At 54.7% G+C, this 17,898-nt stretch overlaps 5 protein-coding genes across 5 annotated transcripts; 1 reads left to right on the top strand and 4 right to left on the bottom strand.

Annotated features, from left to right (window-relative positions):
- Window positions 1–36: 36 nt before the first annotated feature.
- Window positions 37–1,106, bottom strand: IE81DRAFT_332278 (hypothetical protein; the record flags this gene model as incomplete). Its single annotated transcript, XM_025515309.1, has 2 exons — window positions 37–950; window positions 1,019–1,106. 2 exons carry the CDS (start codon window positions 1,104–1,106, stop codon window positions 37–39), a joined length of 1,002 nt encoding a protein of 333 aa, XP_025366683.1.
- A 1,473-nt stretch (window positions 1,107–2,579) lies between these two features.
- On the bottom strand, window positions 2,580–2,946 carry IE81DRAFT_350093 (hypothetical protein; the record flags this gene model as incomplete). Its single annotated transcript, XM_025516483.1, has 2 exons — window positions 2,580–2,785; window positions 2,859–2,946. The coding sequence occupies 2 exons, from the start codon at window positions 2,944–2,946 to the stop codon at window positions 2,580–2,582; spliced, it is 294 nt and encodes a 97-aa protein (XP_025366682.1).
- A 1,452-nt stretch (window positions 2,947–4,398) lies between these two features.
- On the bottom strand, window positions 4,399–6,460 carry IE81DRAFT_369016 (hypothetical protein). The gene is made up of 4 exons (XM_025517201.1): window positions 5,577–6,460; window positions 5,093–5,487; window positions 4,997–5,013; window positions 4,399–4,925 (listed from the first exon to the last, which is right to left on the bottom strand). The coding sequence occupies exons 1-4, from the start codon at window positions 6,046–6,048 to the stop codon at window positions 4,814–4,816; spliced, it is 996 nt and encodes a 331-aa protein (XP_025366681.1). The 5' UTR covers window positions 6,049–6,460; the 3' UTR covers window positions 4,399–4,813.
- A 398-nt stretch (window positions 6,461–6,858) lies between these two features.
- IE81DRAFT_326435 (hypothetical protein) lies at window positions 6,859–10,636 on the top strand. The gene is made up of 9 exons (XM_025514816.1): window positions 6,859–7,414; window positions 7,549–8,237; window positions 8,304–8,929; window positions 8,996–9,085; window positions 9,151–9,239; window positions 9,308–9,395; window positions 9,461–9,595; window positions 9,664–10,007; window positions 10,082–10,636. Exons 1-9 carry the CDS (start codon window positions 7,350–7,352, stop codon window positions 10,341–10,343), a joined length of 2,388 nt encoding a protein of 795 aa, XP_025366680.1. The 5' UTR covers window positions 6,859–7,349; the 3' UTR covers window positions 10,344–10,636.
- Window positions 10,637–11,300: 664 nt separating this feature from the next.
- On the bottom strand, window positions 11,301–13,103 carry IE81DRAFT_352068 (MFS general substrate transporter; the record flags this gene model as incomplete). The annotated part of the gene is made up of 4 exons (XM_025516626.1): window positions 11,301–11,708; window positions 11,796–12,360; window positions 12,459–12,727; window positions 12,805–13,103. The coding sequence occupies 4 exons, from the start codon at window positions 13,101–13,103 to the stop codon at window positions 11,315–11,317; spliced, it is 1,527 nt and encodes a 508-aa protein (XP_025366679.1). The 3' UTR covers window positions 11,301–11,314.
- Between the last annotated feature and the right edge of the window lie 4,795 nt (window positions 13,104–17,898).

Below are 17,898 nucleotides of genomic sequence, written 5' to 3'. Positions count from 1 at the left end.
ATTGTGCTCTTTTGACTCATGCTACGCAGTCCAAGCCTAAGCCTCGTTGGCATCATTGCCAGGCCCAGGCGGGTTGCACAGGTCGGGGTCCTGACAAAAACCCTGAAGCCGCTTCTCTAGCACGGTGCGGCCTTTATTGGCACGAGTTTCCACCGCTGGGGGGTAGCACTTCTCGGGGTCTTGGCATATAGGCTCGAGCCGCTTCTCTAGCCCAATGTGGTCCTTGTTGGCACGAGTTTCTACCACTGGGGGGTAACACTTCTCGGGGTCTTGACATATAGGCTCGAGCCGCTTCTCTAGCCCAATGTAGCCCCCAATGGCACGATTCTTGAGCTCGGGTGGGTCTTCTTCACATCCCTCTGGACTCAGACATATGGTTCGATATGTCCTCTTCTCTAGCCCGGTCCCAGGATCGTTAGCACGATTCTGGGGCTCGGGTGGGTCTTCACAGCCCTCGGGGTCCAGACAGATACTTTCGTGATTTCGCTTCTCTAGCCTGGTGTAAGAATTGTCGACCACGGGTGGCACGCAAGCGGGCGGTACACATTCGCCACCCGACTCGAGCCTTTTCTCTAGCCCAGTGTAGGGATTGTTGATCACCGGTGGGACCCATCTGGGTGGGATGGCTTCGGTCTTCTTCTCTCGCCTTTTCTCTAGCCCATTCCCGTCTGAATTGGCAGAAATGGACGTCACTTGCAGAGGTCGGCGTCTACCCAGATCGTGACCATCATCTCTGGGATTCTCCTCTCTTTTCTCCGTGCGGCCTGAGAGGTCGCTCGGAATGACTCGCAGAAATCGGCGTAGAGGCGGATCGCTAGGATGATCCTTCTGAGGAGGGTCTCTTCCTTTGTTGCGACCTAGAACGTCGTTCGCAACGACCGGCATGGATCGACGGCTGGGCAAAAGGCTAAACGGATCCTTCTGGAGATCTGAGACGGAAGCTCTTCCACCTGGATCGCTGGAAAAGTCAGCAATGATTCTTCATGAAATCCAATTGCGTCCAGAGTCGCAAACTCACCAAGCGAGTCGGCTGGACGTCCGTTGACATCTGCCCAAAAGATGGTAAGAGCCAGCGATATAGCAATTACAAGCCTAGAGCTTCGCATGTTGGTAGCGCGATGTTGTCTTATTAAGCAGTGCTGCAAGGTGAGCGGTCTCGGGGTTAACAATTCAGAGGCTACAGAAGAGCGAAAGACCCCTTCTTATAGCTCACGACTGGCCTATTCGACAGAGCCAGATGGATTCTGTCTGCCTTGGATGCCAAGCAGCACCTCCCTCTACGTTGGCAACTGGACGAGCTTGCGTACGATAAGCGTCAGAAACCACATTTCTCACGCATGGCGCACACTTAATGACGCATTTAGGATCATAAACACGACAATCACAAGACGCGAAGGCATATCGATTGACACCAAGTTGGTGCGCAAAATGCGCTCGTTCGCTCAACGAAGCAAATATGAACGATGAGGTCCTCTGTGCATGTTTTCGGCTTGCACCCACCGGAACCGATCGACCAGAGGTGTGCTCCGAAAGGTTCACTCGGGACCATGGTTCGAACAATTGCAAGATGAAAAGGTATCTTCGTTGGCTTCAGATAGCTGCACGATCCGCTCTCACTCGGCAACCGCATCGAGAATCACTGACAAGGTGCTCTTTGAACGGTCTTTGCGTGCGACGGAGCCAGCCCGACCCACAGCATCGCCCTTGCGCCGCAAATTCAATCTACAGCACCGCAACTTGTTAGAGGCGGATCATCTGATTGCGTTCAATCACTCCCTTGGTCTGCTCGCTCTCGAGCACGCCATTCACTTTAATCATTCATGTCTCATCGTTGGAGAACTTCAAGTCAAGACTCTTCCAGGTCACTGAATAGAGTGAGTGCCCTTCGCGGCGTGAGAAGAGCCATCACGTCAGATCTGAAAGCGCAAATGAAGTTGAACATCACAAAAGCCTGTCTGTAAGACGCACTCTGTTGTTCGCATCTTCGTACTCCAAGGGAACAATATCGCTTGCCTGGACACGCCAAAGCAGTAGCTGCCGGCTTCGGTGGGATGGGTTCTGAACGAACACATCAGAATCTGGCAAAGACTCCAGTTTTGCCCCATGAAACACGGTGCTGTTTCCATACCGCCAAGCTGGATATTCTAACACAGCCAGAGTACCGGCGGGCGAGCAACACGACTGTATCATCCTCACTTTTTGCCAACACCGTGTTGCGAATGGGGGTCATCAGAAGCGGGCGCTTTTGAGAGATCAGGACAGTAGCAAAGGCGTCGCTTTGCCCATTATCAGGACGCTCGCAGGGCTCGCCCCGCATTCGGGCAGGGAGGGCCAGAGTCACACGACATCACGATCTGGTCACTCTGAAGTTTCTCCACATTCATTGCCACATCCTGACCCGTTTAGCATCCTGTTCTCCTCCACATCTTATCACTCTACGCCTGCAAGATTGCGTCGCTTTGTCTGCCTAGACTTGTGCCCAGAGATATCTGTCAGCTTGAAGGTGCTGCCTGGTGAGTAGCTACAAGGATCGACGACCATCGCGTCGGACGCACATAATTAGTACTGCGTTGCGGTCTTCATGTCTGAGTGCTTGGATCATTGGGAGAGTCGGATTTGCAGCCTGGCGTGGCGCAGACCGGATCTTCAGATCTTTTGTCGCCCAGAGTCCGCTTTTCCAAGCTCGCGGGAGGCGCGCAGCCCTCTTCGTGTGGTGCACAACGACTTTCGATGTGCCATCCTTTGGCACGAGTCAATAGGGACTGTTCGTTGTCTGCGAGCAGTCCTGCTGGACGATGTGTGGAGCGTCAGCTTGATTGAACTCTCCAACCAAGTCGTGCTCCACCACGTCTGCTCACTCTTTACGTCAATCGCTCCTCCGGAAACGGTGATGACCGACAGCTGAACCGCGATCGACAAAGCGAGCGTGAGCCTAAATGACTTCATGTTAGGAAGATCTTTGATACAGGTGTCGAAGATCTATGTTGCGCGCCTGTGATGCTTGACGTAGATGGTAGCCAAAAGACGCAAGCCATGACAAGGGAGGGAACGCGCGACTGCTTTTGTATCAGGTGCCTCCACTGGTTCGTGTGGCGAGTCTCGTTTGGTGCATTCACCTTGCTCCTACCGCGAGCCGCTTTGCCCTCTAAGGTGCTTCTCGAGCGTGATTGCATCTCATTTCGTCAGCCGAATCTAGCCTCTGCGGTATTGTAGCGACATACAGACTACATAGCTAGACTGAGCGGTGCCGGCCGTGTATGGCGAAGGTAGACATCGTTTTGTGCGCCCATTCTGGTCGTATATGGCGGCCGTACTCTCAGAAAGGGTGGGTGGTAGCTCGCGTTGCACACCACCTCTGCTTCGCGCCTGCACGGCAGACATCTCAGCTGCAACATGGCGTTCAGTTGCGATGGGCTGGTGCATTCGCATCACACATTGTACCCTTGGCCTTGCGCAAGATCTTGAACCGCTGCAAACCCAAAGCTGACGTTCTCCGGACTCTGGCAGAGGCAGCATGATAGGGCAGTGGCGGCAGAGTCCAGGGATCGATTCGCAGAATTACTGGCACGTTTCAGGTCAGAGTGGACGTGAAGCAAGTTGTTCTTCTGGTTGATGGATCGTGAGACCGCAAGCGCCATTGGACAGAGACCAATGGCTTGTGCCCTCATACCGAGCGCCTCGCGGCGATCCGCATCGAGGTGTCAGACATGCTGAGTGCACTGAGCTACCGAGAAGTCGAGGCAGGTTGTCACCACGAGGGCTCGTTGGTAGAGCAACGTCCTGAAGAATCGTCACCACTACAACGGCGAAAAGGCAGAAAAACCTTGCAAATCCCATCCTGCAAGCTACCGGTGAGGCCTCATGGTGAAAAATTCGATTTTGATCTTCTGATGGTGAAGTCTGGAATAAAAAGAGAATGTTTCCGTCACTCCATTTTATAAGTTGGCAGTGTAGCTGCAAGGCGCACGCAACGCTGCTGATGATGCGGCGCCCAACAGCTCAATTGTACGACGCAACGCCTGTATGATGACTTGATCAATAACAGTCAGCATTAGACTGACCGTGGTGAGTGAAGGTGTCTGACACATCGCCCCTGGAAAAGGGCACCAAGCCAAATTTATAACTCCTTTTCCGCGGAACTACCGCCTGATCTCAAGGATGGAAGTCCCGATTTCTGCTTATTCGGGCATGGCGGCACTGTGCGCAGGCCTCGCTATGAGATTTGGTGGTAATTTGAACCTGACTAGCGAAGCTATTTGGGTGCCTCTAGAGTTCGGATCAAGCTTCCCTAGAGTGGTGCAGCTACACGAGGCTACGATATGGCTTACTCAATCTCAGGTCTCTGGCCACGACCTTCGTCGGCGAGGACTTGGGACCTCATGCTGACTCTTTTGAATTGCGCTCAGACCATTGCATTGTATCCGCACAGCCCGAACTGCCCAGCAAAGAGCGTATGAAACAATAGTTTAGCGGCGCAATCCCGCTGCAGCCTACTTGCGTCCAATTCATGACTAATGCGCAATGACGAAGGTACTTGACGTTGTCCTCTCGATCCTTAAAGCAGTCCATGGCGATCGTTGGTCCTGGACTTCTTCCGAGCGATCACCTCGCCTGAGGTGGTCTCGAAGAGACACAGGTGGGCGGAATGTTGTCCAAGCTCTGATGCTGGTAAGCACGCCGATATCAGCCCAAGACAGCCTTTTCGGCTCTTGTCTTGTCCCAAACGTGACTGGTGCAGATAAATGATTGACGGGATGTAAAGATGCGGTAGGGATAGCTGGTCGAGCTTGGACGGCTCAAAACATTCAGTAGCCTAGTACGGCGCACCCCGTCCGCTGCCGTACTCCTTGTTCCTGCCACCAGATGCCCTCTCGATGCCTCCTCGTTGACCTGGCACCGCTGCATTAGGACACATGTTGGCGAAGCTATGGTGTGGCGGAAACGCAAATAAATTAGCGGCGAGCCCAGCATACATGCTCAAGTCTTCATTACTCACTGCCCATACTCGTTGCACTGAAATGAAAGGGGCAAAGAGGGAAGGAAGGAGCTGAGTACACGATGCCAGGTCGTTTTGATCACCCAGTCGACTCACCTTAAAGCACAAGACCTCACTTAGCTCCCTCTTGAATCCGCCTGGTGGTGGGCCGGGCTGCTGGCCCTGTTGGGGTGCGTTGTTGGCATACCTTCTAGCTCCCTGCCCTTCTCGCGGTATCAGACCAGTCCTTCCTCCTCCGCTTCTATCGGAAGGCCTACTCCTGCGTTGTGCCATGTCATCATCGTCCCCATCCCTGCCTCTTCCTCTGTCGCCAAACGCTTCTTCAAGCGTCATGGGCCGGTGAGTAGTCACCGGCGATGAGCGCCTGGACTCAGCGGATGGCAGCGTCGTCTTGGGATGACCCTGCTTGCATTCTTTGCCCTTGGGACAGAAGCCGGTCAGATACAGGGGACATGCTGGCCGTCTGATGTGCTTCTTTAGACAGTCAGGACCTGTCCGTGGGGTGAAGGAAGCGTGGCTGAAGGTCAGCACAAAGACAGGAAACGACATCGCACCGACTACCTCGTGACTTGGTACCTACCCTTGGGACAAAACCCACGCTCGTACCACTCGCAGCTTCTGATCTTGCTCTTGGGGTCCACATGCAAATACAAACACTCATCCGCACTGTTGCAAAATCCAAAGGTAGCAAAGAATCTGCATTCGGGCATCCTCCTCATGTCGTACTCGTGCAGATAGTCGCACTGATCTCCCTTTTTGCATAAGCCTCTAAGCCAATGCTTGCATACTGTCCTTTTATGGGGGTCTCGAGCTGGTGGTCTGAAATTTTGCGAACCTGGAGCTGTGTGGCGGAGGGGGCAGCTTGGGCCTAGAGGACATGGTGGCGCGCCAGCTGTCAAGTGTGCGACGTGCGCTCGACAGAGCTGATCATCGGTAGCAAGCTTGAGTCCGGATGGACCAGATGACAGGTACTGTTCGAACTCAAAAGCGTTGTGAGGGTAGAGCAAATGCACCGCTTGAGCAACGGCGGGATCCAGAGTCACTGCGGTCATCTTCGATACTTCCCAGCTGGCGTGGGCGATGAAGGGAAGTCGAGAAGAGCCTGTGAATAGTCTGTCTCGAGATCCAGAGCGCTCTAGAGGACCTTGGTCAGACGTGCTGCAGTTTTGCGCCGCGATGGCCGACTAGAAGCGAGCTGGATGGTGGTAGTATCACGACACGGCGCAGTCAAAGGACTCGCAGGCGGTGTATCAGGTTGCTTAGTTGTTGATCTCGATTGAATGTGCGAGCGCCGACTTCTCAACTTGTACAATTTGACCAAGAGGCTGCCTCCTCAGGGAGTGACCAAAATGTGGAGAGATTCAGCCGTCAGTCATGGATCAAGTGGCGCGTAGATGGTGTTTGAGGAGTTGACTGCGTGATGAGCCGCTGATTCTTTTGGGCGAGCGCATTCGAGATTGCAAGGATTCGCGGGTGTTGACATTCTTGATTCTTAAGTCCGCGGAAGGTACCCGAGCATAAGCTCGATTTTGATCCCCCCCAGAAGCAGAATTCGAATTCATCATCGCACCTTGAATTTTTATCCGGAGTTGTAACTTGTCGTCAATATTCAATATTGAAGATGCCTGACTGTAATTGAAAATGTGATTTTTGATTCAATGACTGAAAATGGGTCGCGCTCGGTCTGGGATTCAAGACGCACTTCTCACGCGGCAAGACTCACACTTCGCGACTCACGCGCGCGCGCGTACGGTATACGCCTGCCTATTTCTATAGCGCCGATCGAGTGGTGCATCAGCGCTGCGACAAATCTCGCTCCAACCGCGGACCGTCTCAAGGCTATAGGACTTTATACTGTAACACCACTCACGACTGTGACTGCTGCGTGATTCTTGACATTTGTGATTGCTCTCTAGCAATTCACGATTGTGAACGTCGAGCTAAAGCAGGCACGCATCCTCGTCAGACACTACGACTTTTGCCAGCTCTCCATCGCTTGCGTGGCCCAATTGTGACTCGTTTCATTTCTTCAAGAACGCAAAGCAATCACTTAATTGCATTCGCTCCTCGAAGGGCGCCACGACTGCAGCCGAAGAGCTGCGCGCAGGACTCGCAAGTCGTCTGTTGCGCTCTCTGACCATCTCCAACCCTGGCGCTACCGCGTTCATCGACTGGAGCAAGTGTGGCAGAGCGGGCCCGAACCATGCATTGGCTCTGCCACGACAGATCGGGATAGATCAAACTAGCGCCGGGTGAACAGCTGCTCACGAACCAAGCATTCAATCACCTCGCAGCCCGCCCCTTCTACATCAGCTGCAGCCACGACATCTCCGAAAAACCCCGCCAAACGGACATGGAGTGCTCTCACCCAGCCAGCTTTGGCGGGCTCTGCGCGCTGTGCGGAGCTCATCTTGACAAGTGAGTGATGGCGATGTCGGTCGGCCAGGTGTCATTGACTGGGTGATCGGCAGAATCGACATGTTGGGCAAGCGTTGAGCGGACAAGCTCGGTTGTCTCACTCTGACCTTGCATGCATACCATGAACTCCTCAGTGAGCAGCAGTCAGCGACGTCATTTGCAGTGATGCACAACACCACTGGTCTCAGAGTCACGCATGAGGAAGCAAGTAGGTTGGACAGCGAGTACACACAGAGGTTGCTCCAGCAACGCAAGCTCGCGCTCATTGTGGATCTGGATCAAACCGTCATTCATGCGACTGTGGATCCGACCGTGGCAGAGTGGCAGTCTGACCCTACGAATCCCAACTGCGAGGCTCTCAAAGGCGTGGGCCGCTTCCTGCTAGGTACCGACGGCAAAGCTGTGGTGGGCGCCGAGGTGCCAGGGGAATCCAGCAGCTCAGAAGAGGCAAACAAAGCTCCCGCATCTAGCTCCAAGATCGCCTCCGCTTCCGACATTGCAGCAGCAGCTGCAGCGCAAGATGGATGTTGGTACTTTATCAAGCTGCGCCCAGGCACCAAACAAATCCTCAAGAGCTTGAGCGAAAAGTACGAACTTCACGTGTACACCATGGGCACGCGGTCGTATGCGGACTGCGTCTGCAGAATCATTGATCCCGACGGAAGCTTGTTCGGCTCGAGGATCTTGTCGAGGGATGAAAACGGCAGCTTGGTACAGAAGAGCTTGAAGAGATTGTTTCCGATGGACACGAGCATGGTCGTCATTATTGACGACAGGGCTGACGTGTGGAGCTGGAGTCCCAATCTGGTAAATGTCAGACCTTGTGAGTAGGCATGGTGCGAAGTGCGAATGACAGATGTCCCTGAGAATACTGCGCACTCCACTCTAGACGACTTCTTTGTCGGCATCGGCGACATCAATGCTACCTTTCTACCCAAGGCGCCCGCCTCGTCCACAGACGGACCTCCATCTCCAGAATCATCCACCCAAGCCAAGTCGTCACCAGCCTCAAGTGCAGACACGTCCAATGGCAAAGACGGGAGCAGCGCGAGCTTGCAGACATCTACCGACGGGATAGCATCACAGCGAAGGCGCTCCATAGCCGAACAGGAACAAGCAGACAATGACGAAGCGCGGACGAAAGCCACAGAGTCACAAAAAGTGGCAGTTGCTGAGGTATTGGATGCGAGACCTTTGGCTCGGATGCAAGAGGCGCTCGACGAGAAGGTTGCAGCTGCTGAAGAAACCGCATCGCCCACAGCACTGCAGGACAGCTCACATGAGAGCGGCGCTGCGTCTGTTGAAGGATCCAGCGGGACTTCGTCGACTACGCAACCAACCGCAGTCGAGGCTCCTACCATTCAAGCAGCCAGTACTGAGACAACCCCTAACACAACCTCCGAAGAGGGTGCCAACCACAAGCGTGCAGACACTGCACCCCCGACATCGTCACCTCCTCCTCACCAGCACGCTGTGCTACGAGATGACGACAACGAGCTGGTCAGAATCCAAACTGTGAGCGCTCATCAATCAATGCGCGAGGCAATTGCTAAATGCTGACTTGCTCCGCGCTCTTGCTAGATTTTGAATGAGATCCACGATAGTTGGTTTCAGCGATGGGATCATTATAACGCTAATGCCAACGAGAATGCCATCAAACCGCACGTCTCTGTGAGTGAAAGATTGGCAGAACGCACGCTCATGCCTGAGACTTAGCAAGCCCCTTTCCGACGCAGCATTTGATCTCGACGATCAAGCGACGAGTACTCGCAGGCATCTCTGTTGTCTTTTCTGGTATTGTTCCTCAAGGCTACTCGCCAGAGTTGTGAGTCAGAGTCCTGACGCACAAGGAAATCGAAAAACAGAAAATTGATCCTGAGCTGCCCGTTGCAGATCTCATCTGTGGAGGCAAGCAGGAGAATTTGGCGCTCAATGCAGCGCCAACGTCACCTCGGACATGACGCACCTCGTCATAGCCAAGGTGAGACGCCGAGGTCTTGATAGTCCGGAAAATGATCTGATGTGCGAGCGTCGCCTTTGATCCAGCCCGGCACAGCCAAAGTCAGAGAGGCTCAAAGACTCAAGGGCGTTAAGATTGTGTGGGCTGCTTGGATCCAGGACAGCATCAATGCATGGGAGAAATTGTCAGAAGAGCCGTACCTCTATGTTGACGAAAAGCCTGTGCGTGAGGGATGGCGGAAAGCTAGGGCACGAATCTTGGACTAACGCGCTTCACTCCCTCCTAGCAGGCTGACATGCAGATCAACGGCGAGGGAGCTGAGAGCAGAAGGACGACCGTTGGAGCGCCGCCACCTCAAGAAGGTTCGACTCCTCGCAACGACCAGCCCGTGCTGTCAGAAGATCAAGCTGACCTGTCCAGCTTTGCGGGCTTTGGCAATGGCATGGACTGGAGCGCAGCTGATGAGGAAGTGGACGCATTCTTGGCTGACGGCGATGACGAAGGGGAGGATGAGAATGATGATGAGGATAGAGACGATTACGACGCCAACGAGAATGACAGGACGGCGGAGGAAGGTGCTCCGCACAATGCTCCTGATTGGAATGATGGCCCTACTCCGCCGACTCAACCGAGGTGAGATACGCAAATGAGGCTCGCAGAGCGTCGGCAGCGCTGATGAATCGAATTCTGCCCTTCTGGTCGCGCAGATCGAAGCGGCAAAGATCACCAGTCCCGGCGAGGCCGACCTTCGCCGAAGTTGACGATGGTGATGGTAAGCGACAACGGTTGCATCTCGACCAAGCAGGCAACCTTGATCCTTCGACGCAGACATCCTCGTTTGAGCTTCTGACTCAACAGGAAGAGTCTACACATAGCGATGCACCCAGCGAGACCGGCACGGATGAAGAGGCCATGCTCGACGCGCTTGCCAGGCGTCTTGATCAAGGTCAGGCCGGCAATTCGGGCTAGTCGAACACCACTTGCCGCCTGGTCATTCCGCTTGTCCGTAAGCGAGCGTGCATGCCCTCTATCGACCCCCCTCTCTCCACCCGCGACTCGAATCGACGCGAGATTTCTTCTTCTCAATCAGTCACTGCTTCATGTCACCGTTGTGCCTCACTTTTCCGTTCGACGCTTCCATGGCTCTATAGCGCTTCAAAATGACACATCGTGCGCTGAGCACGTGAGGGCTACAATGTCTCCATGTATTTCATACAGACGCGGGCTCGAGAATTTCAAAGATGACGCCCAAAATGAAGCACCGTAACGTTTCCACGACGCTAGAGACGGCCTGCCTGCGCCCGAGCTCGGCGAGAGTGGTTCAGGAACACTGGTGACCAAAACTTTTCGGGTGCGTTGCCCCCGTCTTCTCGAGTAGAAGGAGCTGCGAAGCGATGAGTCGACTTGTACTCGCTATCGGTGCAGCGATTTAGCTCTTGCTCGATGAACAGCGACCCATCCATCCTGCCGTGCTGCACCAGCGAACGAACGAATCAGCCTAGTCGGCCTCACCAACGAAGCTGGTGAGGTCAGGTCAGACCACATCACGCCCTTGGAGCACTTTCGTCCTTCTACCACCCATGCAGGTTCCAAGTATGGCTTCAATTCTGGGGCTATACATTTGGGCGGGGACAAGTCGTACAGATGAGGGTCAAGGTGCGTGACAGAATCGTATAGAGGGCGAGGTGAGAGGGGCGTCAGGAAGGCATGTGACCGACACTTACGTCATGAAAAGGCTTCCAAAAATTTCTGTGATCAGTACAGGGAACGTTCCCTTGTCTTTGGAATGCGGGGACTGGGACGGAGAGAGGAGACCTAGTAAAGATAGCGCGCAGTGGCATCCAAGGTTATGTTCTGCTTGATGAGAATGAATTTCATGGACCAAGCCGTAGCTGCGCAGAGTATGCTGAAACCAGCCATGGCGCCCGGAGAGAGGAGACCTAGTAAGGATAGCGCGTAGTAGCATCCAAGGTTCTGTTCTGCTTGATGAGAATGAACTTCATGGACCAAGCCGTAGCTGCGCAGAGTATGCTGAAACCAGCCATGGCGCCCATGGCCAATGCGTATCTAGGTTTGTCCTGATCTCGAAACAAGAATGGCGTGTAGATGAAACTGGCATTAGAGGCAGAGACCATCATGGAGATGACCACCGCTTTCTTCTCCTTCGTCTGATTGCATACTGTAGAGGCCCAGCCTAGAATGATCGAGTTGGCCACGTAGGTGCCCGAGCAGAAGATGATCATGGCGACGTAACGACCAGCAGTGTTGAGCGTGGCTGCAGCAGTCACGAAGCCGATAGTCGCGATGGTCTTGCAGGCGGTCAAGTGCCAAGTGCTGAGTCGCAAAGCATCGTCGGTCGACCGTAAGCTGGTGGCCTCCCAAGACGCGGTCAATTTCGCCCACACGCCTTGCAAAACTCACCGTTCATTCATTCTGCCCGAAGAGATGGAAAAGGCGACGGAGACGGCAGCGGCTATGAGGTAAGGTGGGCAGGTGAGCACCAAGGTGATGGTTCGTCCAAAGCCCAGCGTCTGCACGACGGATGGGAAAAAGTTCTTGAAGCCATTGGCGGCGAGGTGGAGCGTTTGCATGAGAACGAAGACCCAAGCGCGAGGATCCTTGACCGCTTGCTTCAGACCATCCAATGCCGTACCTTCTGGGCCTTCATCGACCTTGTCGCGCAACATGCGAGAAGCTGCGAGCTCGCGCTCCTCGGGATTCAGCCAGCGAGTGGTGCTGGGTGTCGCGGGCAGCCATGGCCAAGCGCACAGAGCGACTACGCCAGTGATGCTGCCTTGGATGATGAACAACCATTTCCAGCCTGCGTAGCCCATCAAGCCGTCCATTTCGAAGACTGCTGCGGCGATAAGACCAGCAAAGGCAGTGGCGAGAACATTGCCGGTGTACAGAATGCTGATGCGCGTGGCCAGCTCCGTACGCGTGTAGAATTGACTCAAGACGAAGAGGGCTGCGGGGTAGTAGGGAGCTGTGAAGAGCAGTAGGCAGGGACATGCATGAGCAGCGTTCCACTGTGCGGTGCAATGCAGCCAGCCAATGCAAGGGCCAGCTAGAAAGGCGGCTCACCCTCGACAACACCCAAGAAGAAGCGGACGGCGTAGAGACCTGCTGCATTCTTGACGAAAGCTGTGCAGATACTGAGCACGGCCCAGAGCATCATGGTGCCCACCATGAAAGTGGGAACATTTTTCTTCATTCGGCTGACGATCATGTTGGAAGGAATGCCGAATAGCACGTAGCCGATGAAGAGGATGGAGACGGCGAGCTGATACTGAGTGTCCGTCATGCCGAGATCTTCTTCCAGGTCGTTCAAGCGAGCAAGAGCGATGGCGTTTCTGGAAGAGTAGGCAGATGAGCGTGAGCTGACCCATATCCCTGCACAAGGCCGCGTTGGGGTCGCATCAAGACTTACCTGTCCAAATAGTTGAGGATGTAAAGGCTCCACAGACTAATCATGATGCGCACGTCCATCTTGCGTACGAGCGCCTTTTCCTTTGGGTCAGTCTTTTGAGCAAAGCCAGAGTAGTCCAACTGCACTTCGCCTTGACCTTCGAGCTGCTTTGCGATGGAAGGTCCAGCTGCCACGCTCTTCTCCGATTGGCTCAAAGCATCGAGGTCCGAAGTCTTGGTGACCAGGTCCGACGTCTTCTTGGACGATTTGGAGTCGATCGATGTGCGCTGGGCGCGAGGCAGCACTTGCACCGTGTCCATGTTGCCTCGATGGCTGTGGGTGTCGGAGGGAAAGTTGGGAGGCGAAGGTGGGGAAGAAAGAAGTGGGGTGGCGGTGAGAGGGGAGAGGGAAGGGAGATACGAGAAGGGCCAGATGAGTGTAGTGACACGGGGAAACAGCGATTGAAACGAGGGGGGAGCAAAACGGCAGCTTTATAAGGCTTTCATTGCGGCGCGCGGATACGAGGTGCTCTTACCGCCTCGAGGATCGTGAGAGGAGGGCCGAATGATTCACCATGCGGAGGTTCTCCGCGCTGTCTCGATCCATGCATCCCGCACTCACCTGTGTTGCGCACGGACGCACTACTGTAGGTACGATACCGTACCGGAAGGGTCAAACACATTGATGCTCGTTCCTACAGCCTGATCGCATTAGTTCAGGAACGAATGATTGGTCAAACTGCTTGTTGCAGCGATGCGTCGCGCACGGGGCTGCATCCTTCCTAACGACTCGCGCGGTCATGTTCTTCCTCTCCCGTACTGCTTGACCGCCGCGTTCGGCGTGGCTAGTGCCCTCCCTTTCCCCTCCATCGAGGAAGACAGAACGGAAGAAATCGGAGGTGGGTTCAAAAGCCCGCTCTCGATCGTTATAGCCGTGGGCCGATGTCCAAGAATGCAAATCGCACCGATGCAGACTTGCTTACCCCAGACCATTGCCAGCATTGCCATGCAGTCACGTCACGGACCAATGTGGCCGTGCGAATCACAAAATGTGTTCGATATGTGTCAGCTGCCAATGTATGCGCCCGCCTTAATTGAGCAGGCGTTGAGCAGCATGCGTATGGCAGGATCAGCAATGAAGCAATCAAGCCAAAGTCATCGCGTATAGCCCTCTCGAGTGGCGTCGGTGTCGAACATTGCTCTTCGTCTGTCTCAGAAGGGATCTGGGCCCTCGTCGCGGATTCGGTGCATGCAAGTCAGAGTGTGCACAGAGATAAGAGAGCCACTGCCCCACATCAACTCCAGAGTCGAGTTGGGGCAACAAGATGCTGCTGGTGTATAGCGTATCACAGTCGAGAGTTCTCTCTGACCATTGCGCGCTTGTTCCGACACCGATATAGGTGCTGCACCCTCGGTCTTGCGACGAGGAGGCTTGCAGCGCGATCTGCACACAATCGAGAGCCCCAGCATTCGTCTTCTTGAGATGAACTAGAGGCGGGCCCATCCATGCAGCAGACGTGAAACAAAAAATGCCAAGAATGTAAGACTCGCTGCATATACCTTCTGCTTTGGTATACTGTACTACTACTTGCTTGTCGGCCTGTTCCCCTGACGTGGCACATCTGTGCCGATCAAGAGTCGTGGGTGTACGTCTGCTGCTGCGTCCGTGCAAGGACCGTACAACGCCCAGTATAGTGCGTATACCTGTGAGAAGCTCGACGCTTGAATTGTACGCCCACTTCACGATTTGAAGTGCTCCTCTTCATCAGCAGCTATAGGTCACCGCGGTCGGCTTGTGCGGGCCACGACTAATTGAAGGCGCGAGCCGTTTGACTCGGACTAATTCGTCTTGGGTGGCGGCCGGCATACTGCAGCATCATGTGGCAAAGCATGCATTGCCGGCCTGCACGCATGTACTCCGCTTTTGCCTTTATGGTACGGACAACTAAAGACAGCACGCCAGACTGTAGTCGTCAGTCTTTCAGTCGTCCTGCTGCAGTTGGAGAGGTTAGACCGACGATGCTCGCTCCGTGCGTGTGCTGGCCATCAAGCAGCAGCTTTCGCCATTTTCGTGCGCCCCGACGAGCATAGCAACGACAAACATGAAATGGTCCACAGCGGCAGGACAGCAAGGTCTTGCTGCTCTCTTTTGCCTTGTCCATCCACCGAGATGTTCCAGCCTCTTCTCTTAGGCTGGGGCAATGCCAAAAAGGCAATCGTCTGAGCTAAAAAGCGCTGGCCTTCTCTTTGTTGCGACGAGGGGTCCGAGCACAACAGCTGCACCATGCAGATAAGACTGCAGATCCGGCTAAAGTGTCGAGGGTGCATGCTAGCATGAGCGAGATGCAAGCGCAGCCACACGAGCCCATATGCACTCGTTCGACCTATGTGGACATGGACGAGCTCGCACGAACGCGGTTGTGAGTCGATGCTGGCGGCGATCGACTCGCGATCACAATCGTGAACCGTGACGTGCAGTCAGAAGAGTTTGACGTACATGATCGCAACACGATGCTTGAAGCGGCAGGTATACGAACATCACGAAGACGCTCTGCATGCTGTCTGACCTCCTCACTGATAAGCTGCGTCTCGGAGAGGATGTCGCGGGCTTGCAAAGGAACCGCATGCCAAGTCGGGACGCCAGGTGTAGAAACACGAGCTTGCGTACGCGCGTCGAGACGAAAAGTTGGGGCGTTCGAATCGTCGCTCAGCACATGATGGTGCCAAGAACATCTCTTGCCTTGCGCCATTTCTCCGATCGCTTCCTTGAGTGCAGGGGGGTGAGCTCATCATTGCCTAAGCAAAAGCGCTTGAAGCGGATGAGAAGTGACGCTCCGAGCGGTCCGGTCCGCAGGGATGTTGTGGAGACGGCGAGATCGGCGAGAACGTTTTGCCGGCCGCCCTAGATCGCACAATGCGGAGTTCAAAAGTAGTGTTTCGATACCTTCCGACGCTTGCAGTCTTGAGCCTTTTTGGCCATGAGTGATGATGAGAACGTCTGCAAGTAAGGCACCCCTGCCCTCGTGTGCTGTTCAACCAGCATCCTTGCCATGGTCACGGCGGCGTGGACAAGCTGTGGTGGTGATTTCGCTCGCGACTTTTCCGTGCCAAGGATTCAAGATTGCTGGTGTCATGCTTCTCCGCATCGAGGGCATCGCACTTCCAACAGCAGTCTCAGCCGGATCGAAGGAGAGACGTAGAAAGAATGGCTGCGAAAGTGCACATCATGTGCGTACCACAGTAAAGAAGACCAACGGACAGAGTGGCTGCATGCACGGGTGAGATGGAGTGTCGCGCGGGGATGGAGTAGTGCGCATTTGGAAAAGTCTTGGCGCGCCCCACCTCGTAATTAAGGCGCGCGTGTGCTGCAGGTACACTGCACTAGGGCAACAGCTCGACCGACGCGAATGCTTGCGGGGCCCCACGCAAGCTGCTCTGTTAAAGTAGGCCCGCTGTCGGGCCCTGCCTACGCCATGCAGGCATCCTCGCAGCAGGGTTCAACCAGCTGCAGGACAAGAGCGAAAGCTTGTCTGCTGCGGCTCTTCTTGGGACGTGCCAGAAAATAGGCATGCTCTTCATCATCCTTCGGTCGTGATGTGCAACGATCGGGTTCGGTCGAAGTAGCTTGGTGCTATGAGAGTGGCTTCTGAGCGGGGAATGGGTCTCGGCCGTGAATGGAACCCTGCTTGGTCTCTACTCTTGACTCACGCCGAAATTGTGTAGCACTCCCACGCATCGGGTCATAACGGGTCGGGCAAGTTCAGCCCCGTCCTGCTCTTGAGCGGAGCACAGATTGCTCAGGTTGTTAGCGTGGGATGGGTCATTGAGCCGCTTCTTGGCGCCATTCGAGCATCCCTCGCCACTCCATTTTCAGAATGCAGTGGATGTAGCGGAGCGTATGCCACGGCATCCTCCCAACGCGAGACTGAGTGTACACGCTGCTCGCCGTCCGTCCGCCTGTCCTCACCGCAGTCGTAAGTGTGAGTGAGCTTGGCAGGTCATGACCGCTTCGGATGCGAGAGCTTGTTGTGGTGCTCTACGCGAAGAAGGCGGTGCGATACTACGTTGCTGTGGAGCGTATCGAAATATTGGTAGAAGATTCGGGAAGGGTTTGCTTCATGGCAGGACACAAATTGCGTCTCAGATCATTCGAGGACAATCTACGTCGCTCGAGGCAGGTGAAGGCTATCGACTTGCCGGTGTTCCGATGCACATGCGATTCGCAACTCAGGACTGTAGAAGCGGTTGGGGTACGGCAAACTCGAAGAGAAGGCTATCACTGGAAGAGTCCGTGGCGCTTGGGATTGATGAAGGTTGATGAGAGACGGGGAGATGGTGGAAGACATGGCAGGCATCGCGATGCCAGCCTCGTCAAGGAGGCCATCCTTTTGTAATCTTGACAGCCTAATAAGAATGTCAGATTTCACTCAGAGCATGTCGCCGTGGCGTTGAGTGCAGCGCAAGTAACGAAGGCGGGCTCGGGTGGAATCATGCACAGCTATAAAGCCTGAAAGACCGCCTAGCATGGGTGAGGCATTGCATCGGCCGCTTCGTCCGCCATCCGGCACAAGTGCCAAGCACACGCTCGCCGAGTCTTGAGTACAAATGTCCTACATGGACCTCTGTCTAGTAAAGGTTTTTGTCCACAAAACGCCCCCATCGCGATTGATGAATCGTGAGGCACGCGAACAAGGCTTCGAGGAGCCGACCCCTGGCTGGATCATTTGTTGTATGGAGGTGTAGCAGATTGAACTTCGGCCGATGCCAGCCACAGTGGTAGTTAGTCTTGAGTCAAGCAAGAGTCAAGTGTACTGACGCGCGCGTGCGTCGCGTCGCGGTGTCAGCAAATGACCCGGACACCCAAGCTTGACAGAGAGGTTGTGGGCACCTGACATGCCATCGTGCACCTGCTTGACACAGCTAAAGGTCAAGATATCAGTGCGAATGCCTAGCCACTAGCCTCTATCAGACCTCCCTTGCCTTGGATTGTGGATATTTAGCCAAGAGGACAGCATCTGCTTTCCCTGTGGCTCGAGCACGTGACATCTAAATCACGTGACGCTGGAGAGACATGCCAGGAGACAGCGCACAAAGCGCACCCCCCCCCCCCCCCCCC

The sequence above is a fragment of the Ceraceosorus guamensis genome, assembly GCF_003144195.1.
Source record: "Ceraceosorus guamensis strain MCA 4658 unplaced genomic scaffold IE81scaffold_111, whole genome shotgun sequence".
In the NCBI taxonomy this organism is placed as follows: domain Eukaryota; kingdom Fungi; phylum Basidiomycota; class Exobasidiomycetes; order Ceraceosorales; family Ceraceosoraceae; genus Ceraceosorus; species Ceraceosorus guamensis.
Note: the sequence above shows the minus strand (reverse complement) of the source record. Positions and strands in the feature narration are given on the sequence as shown.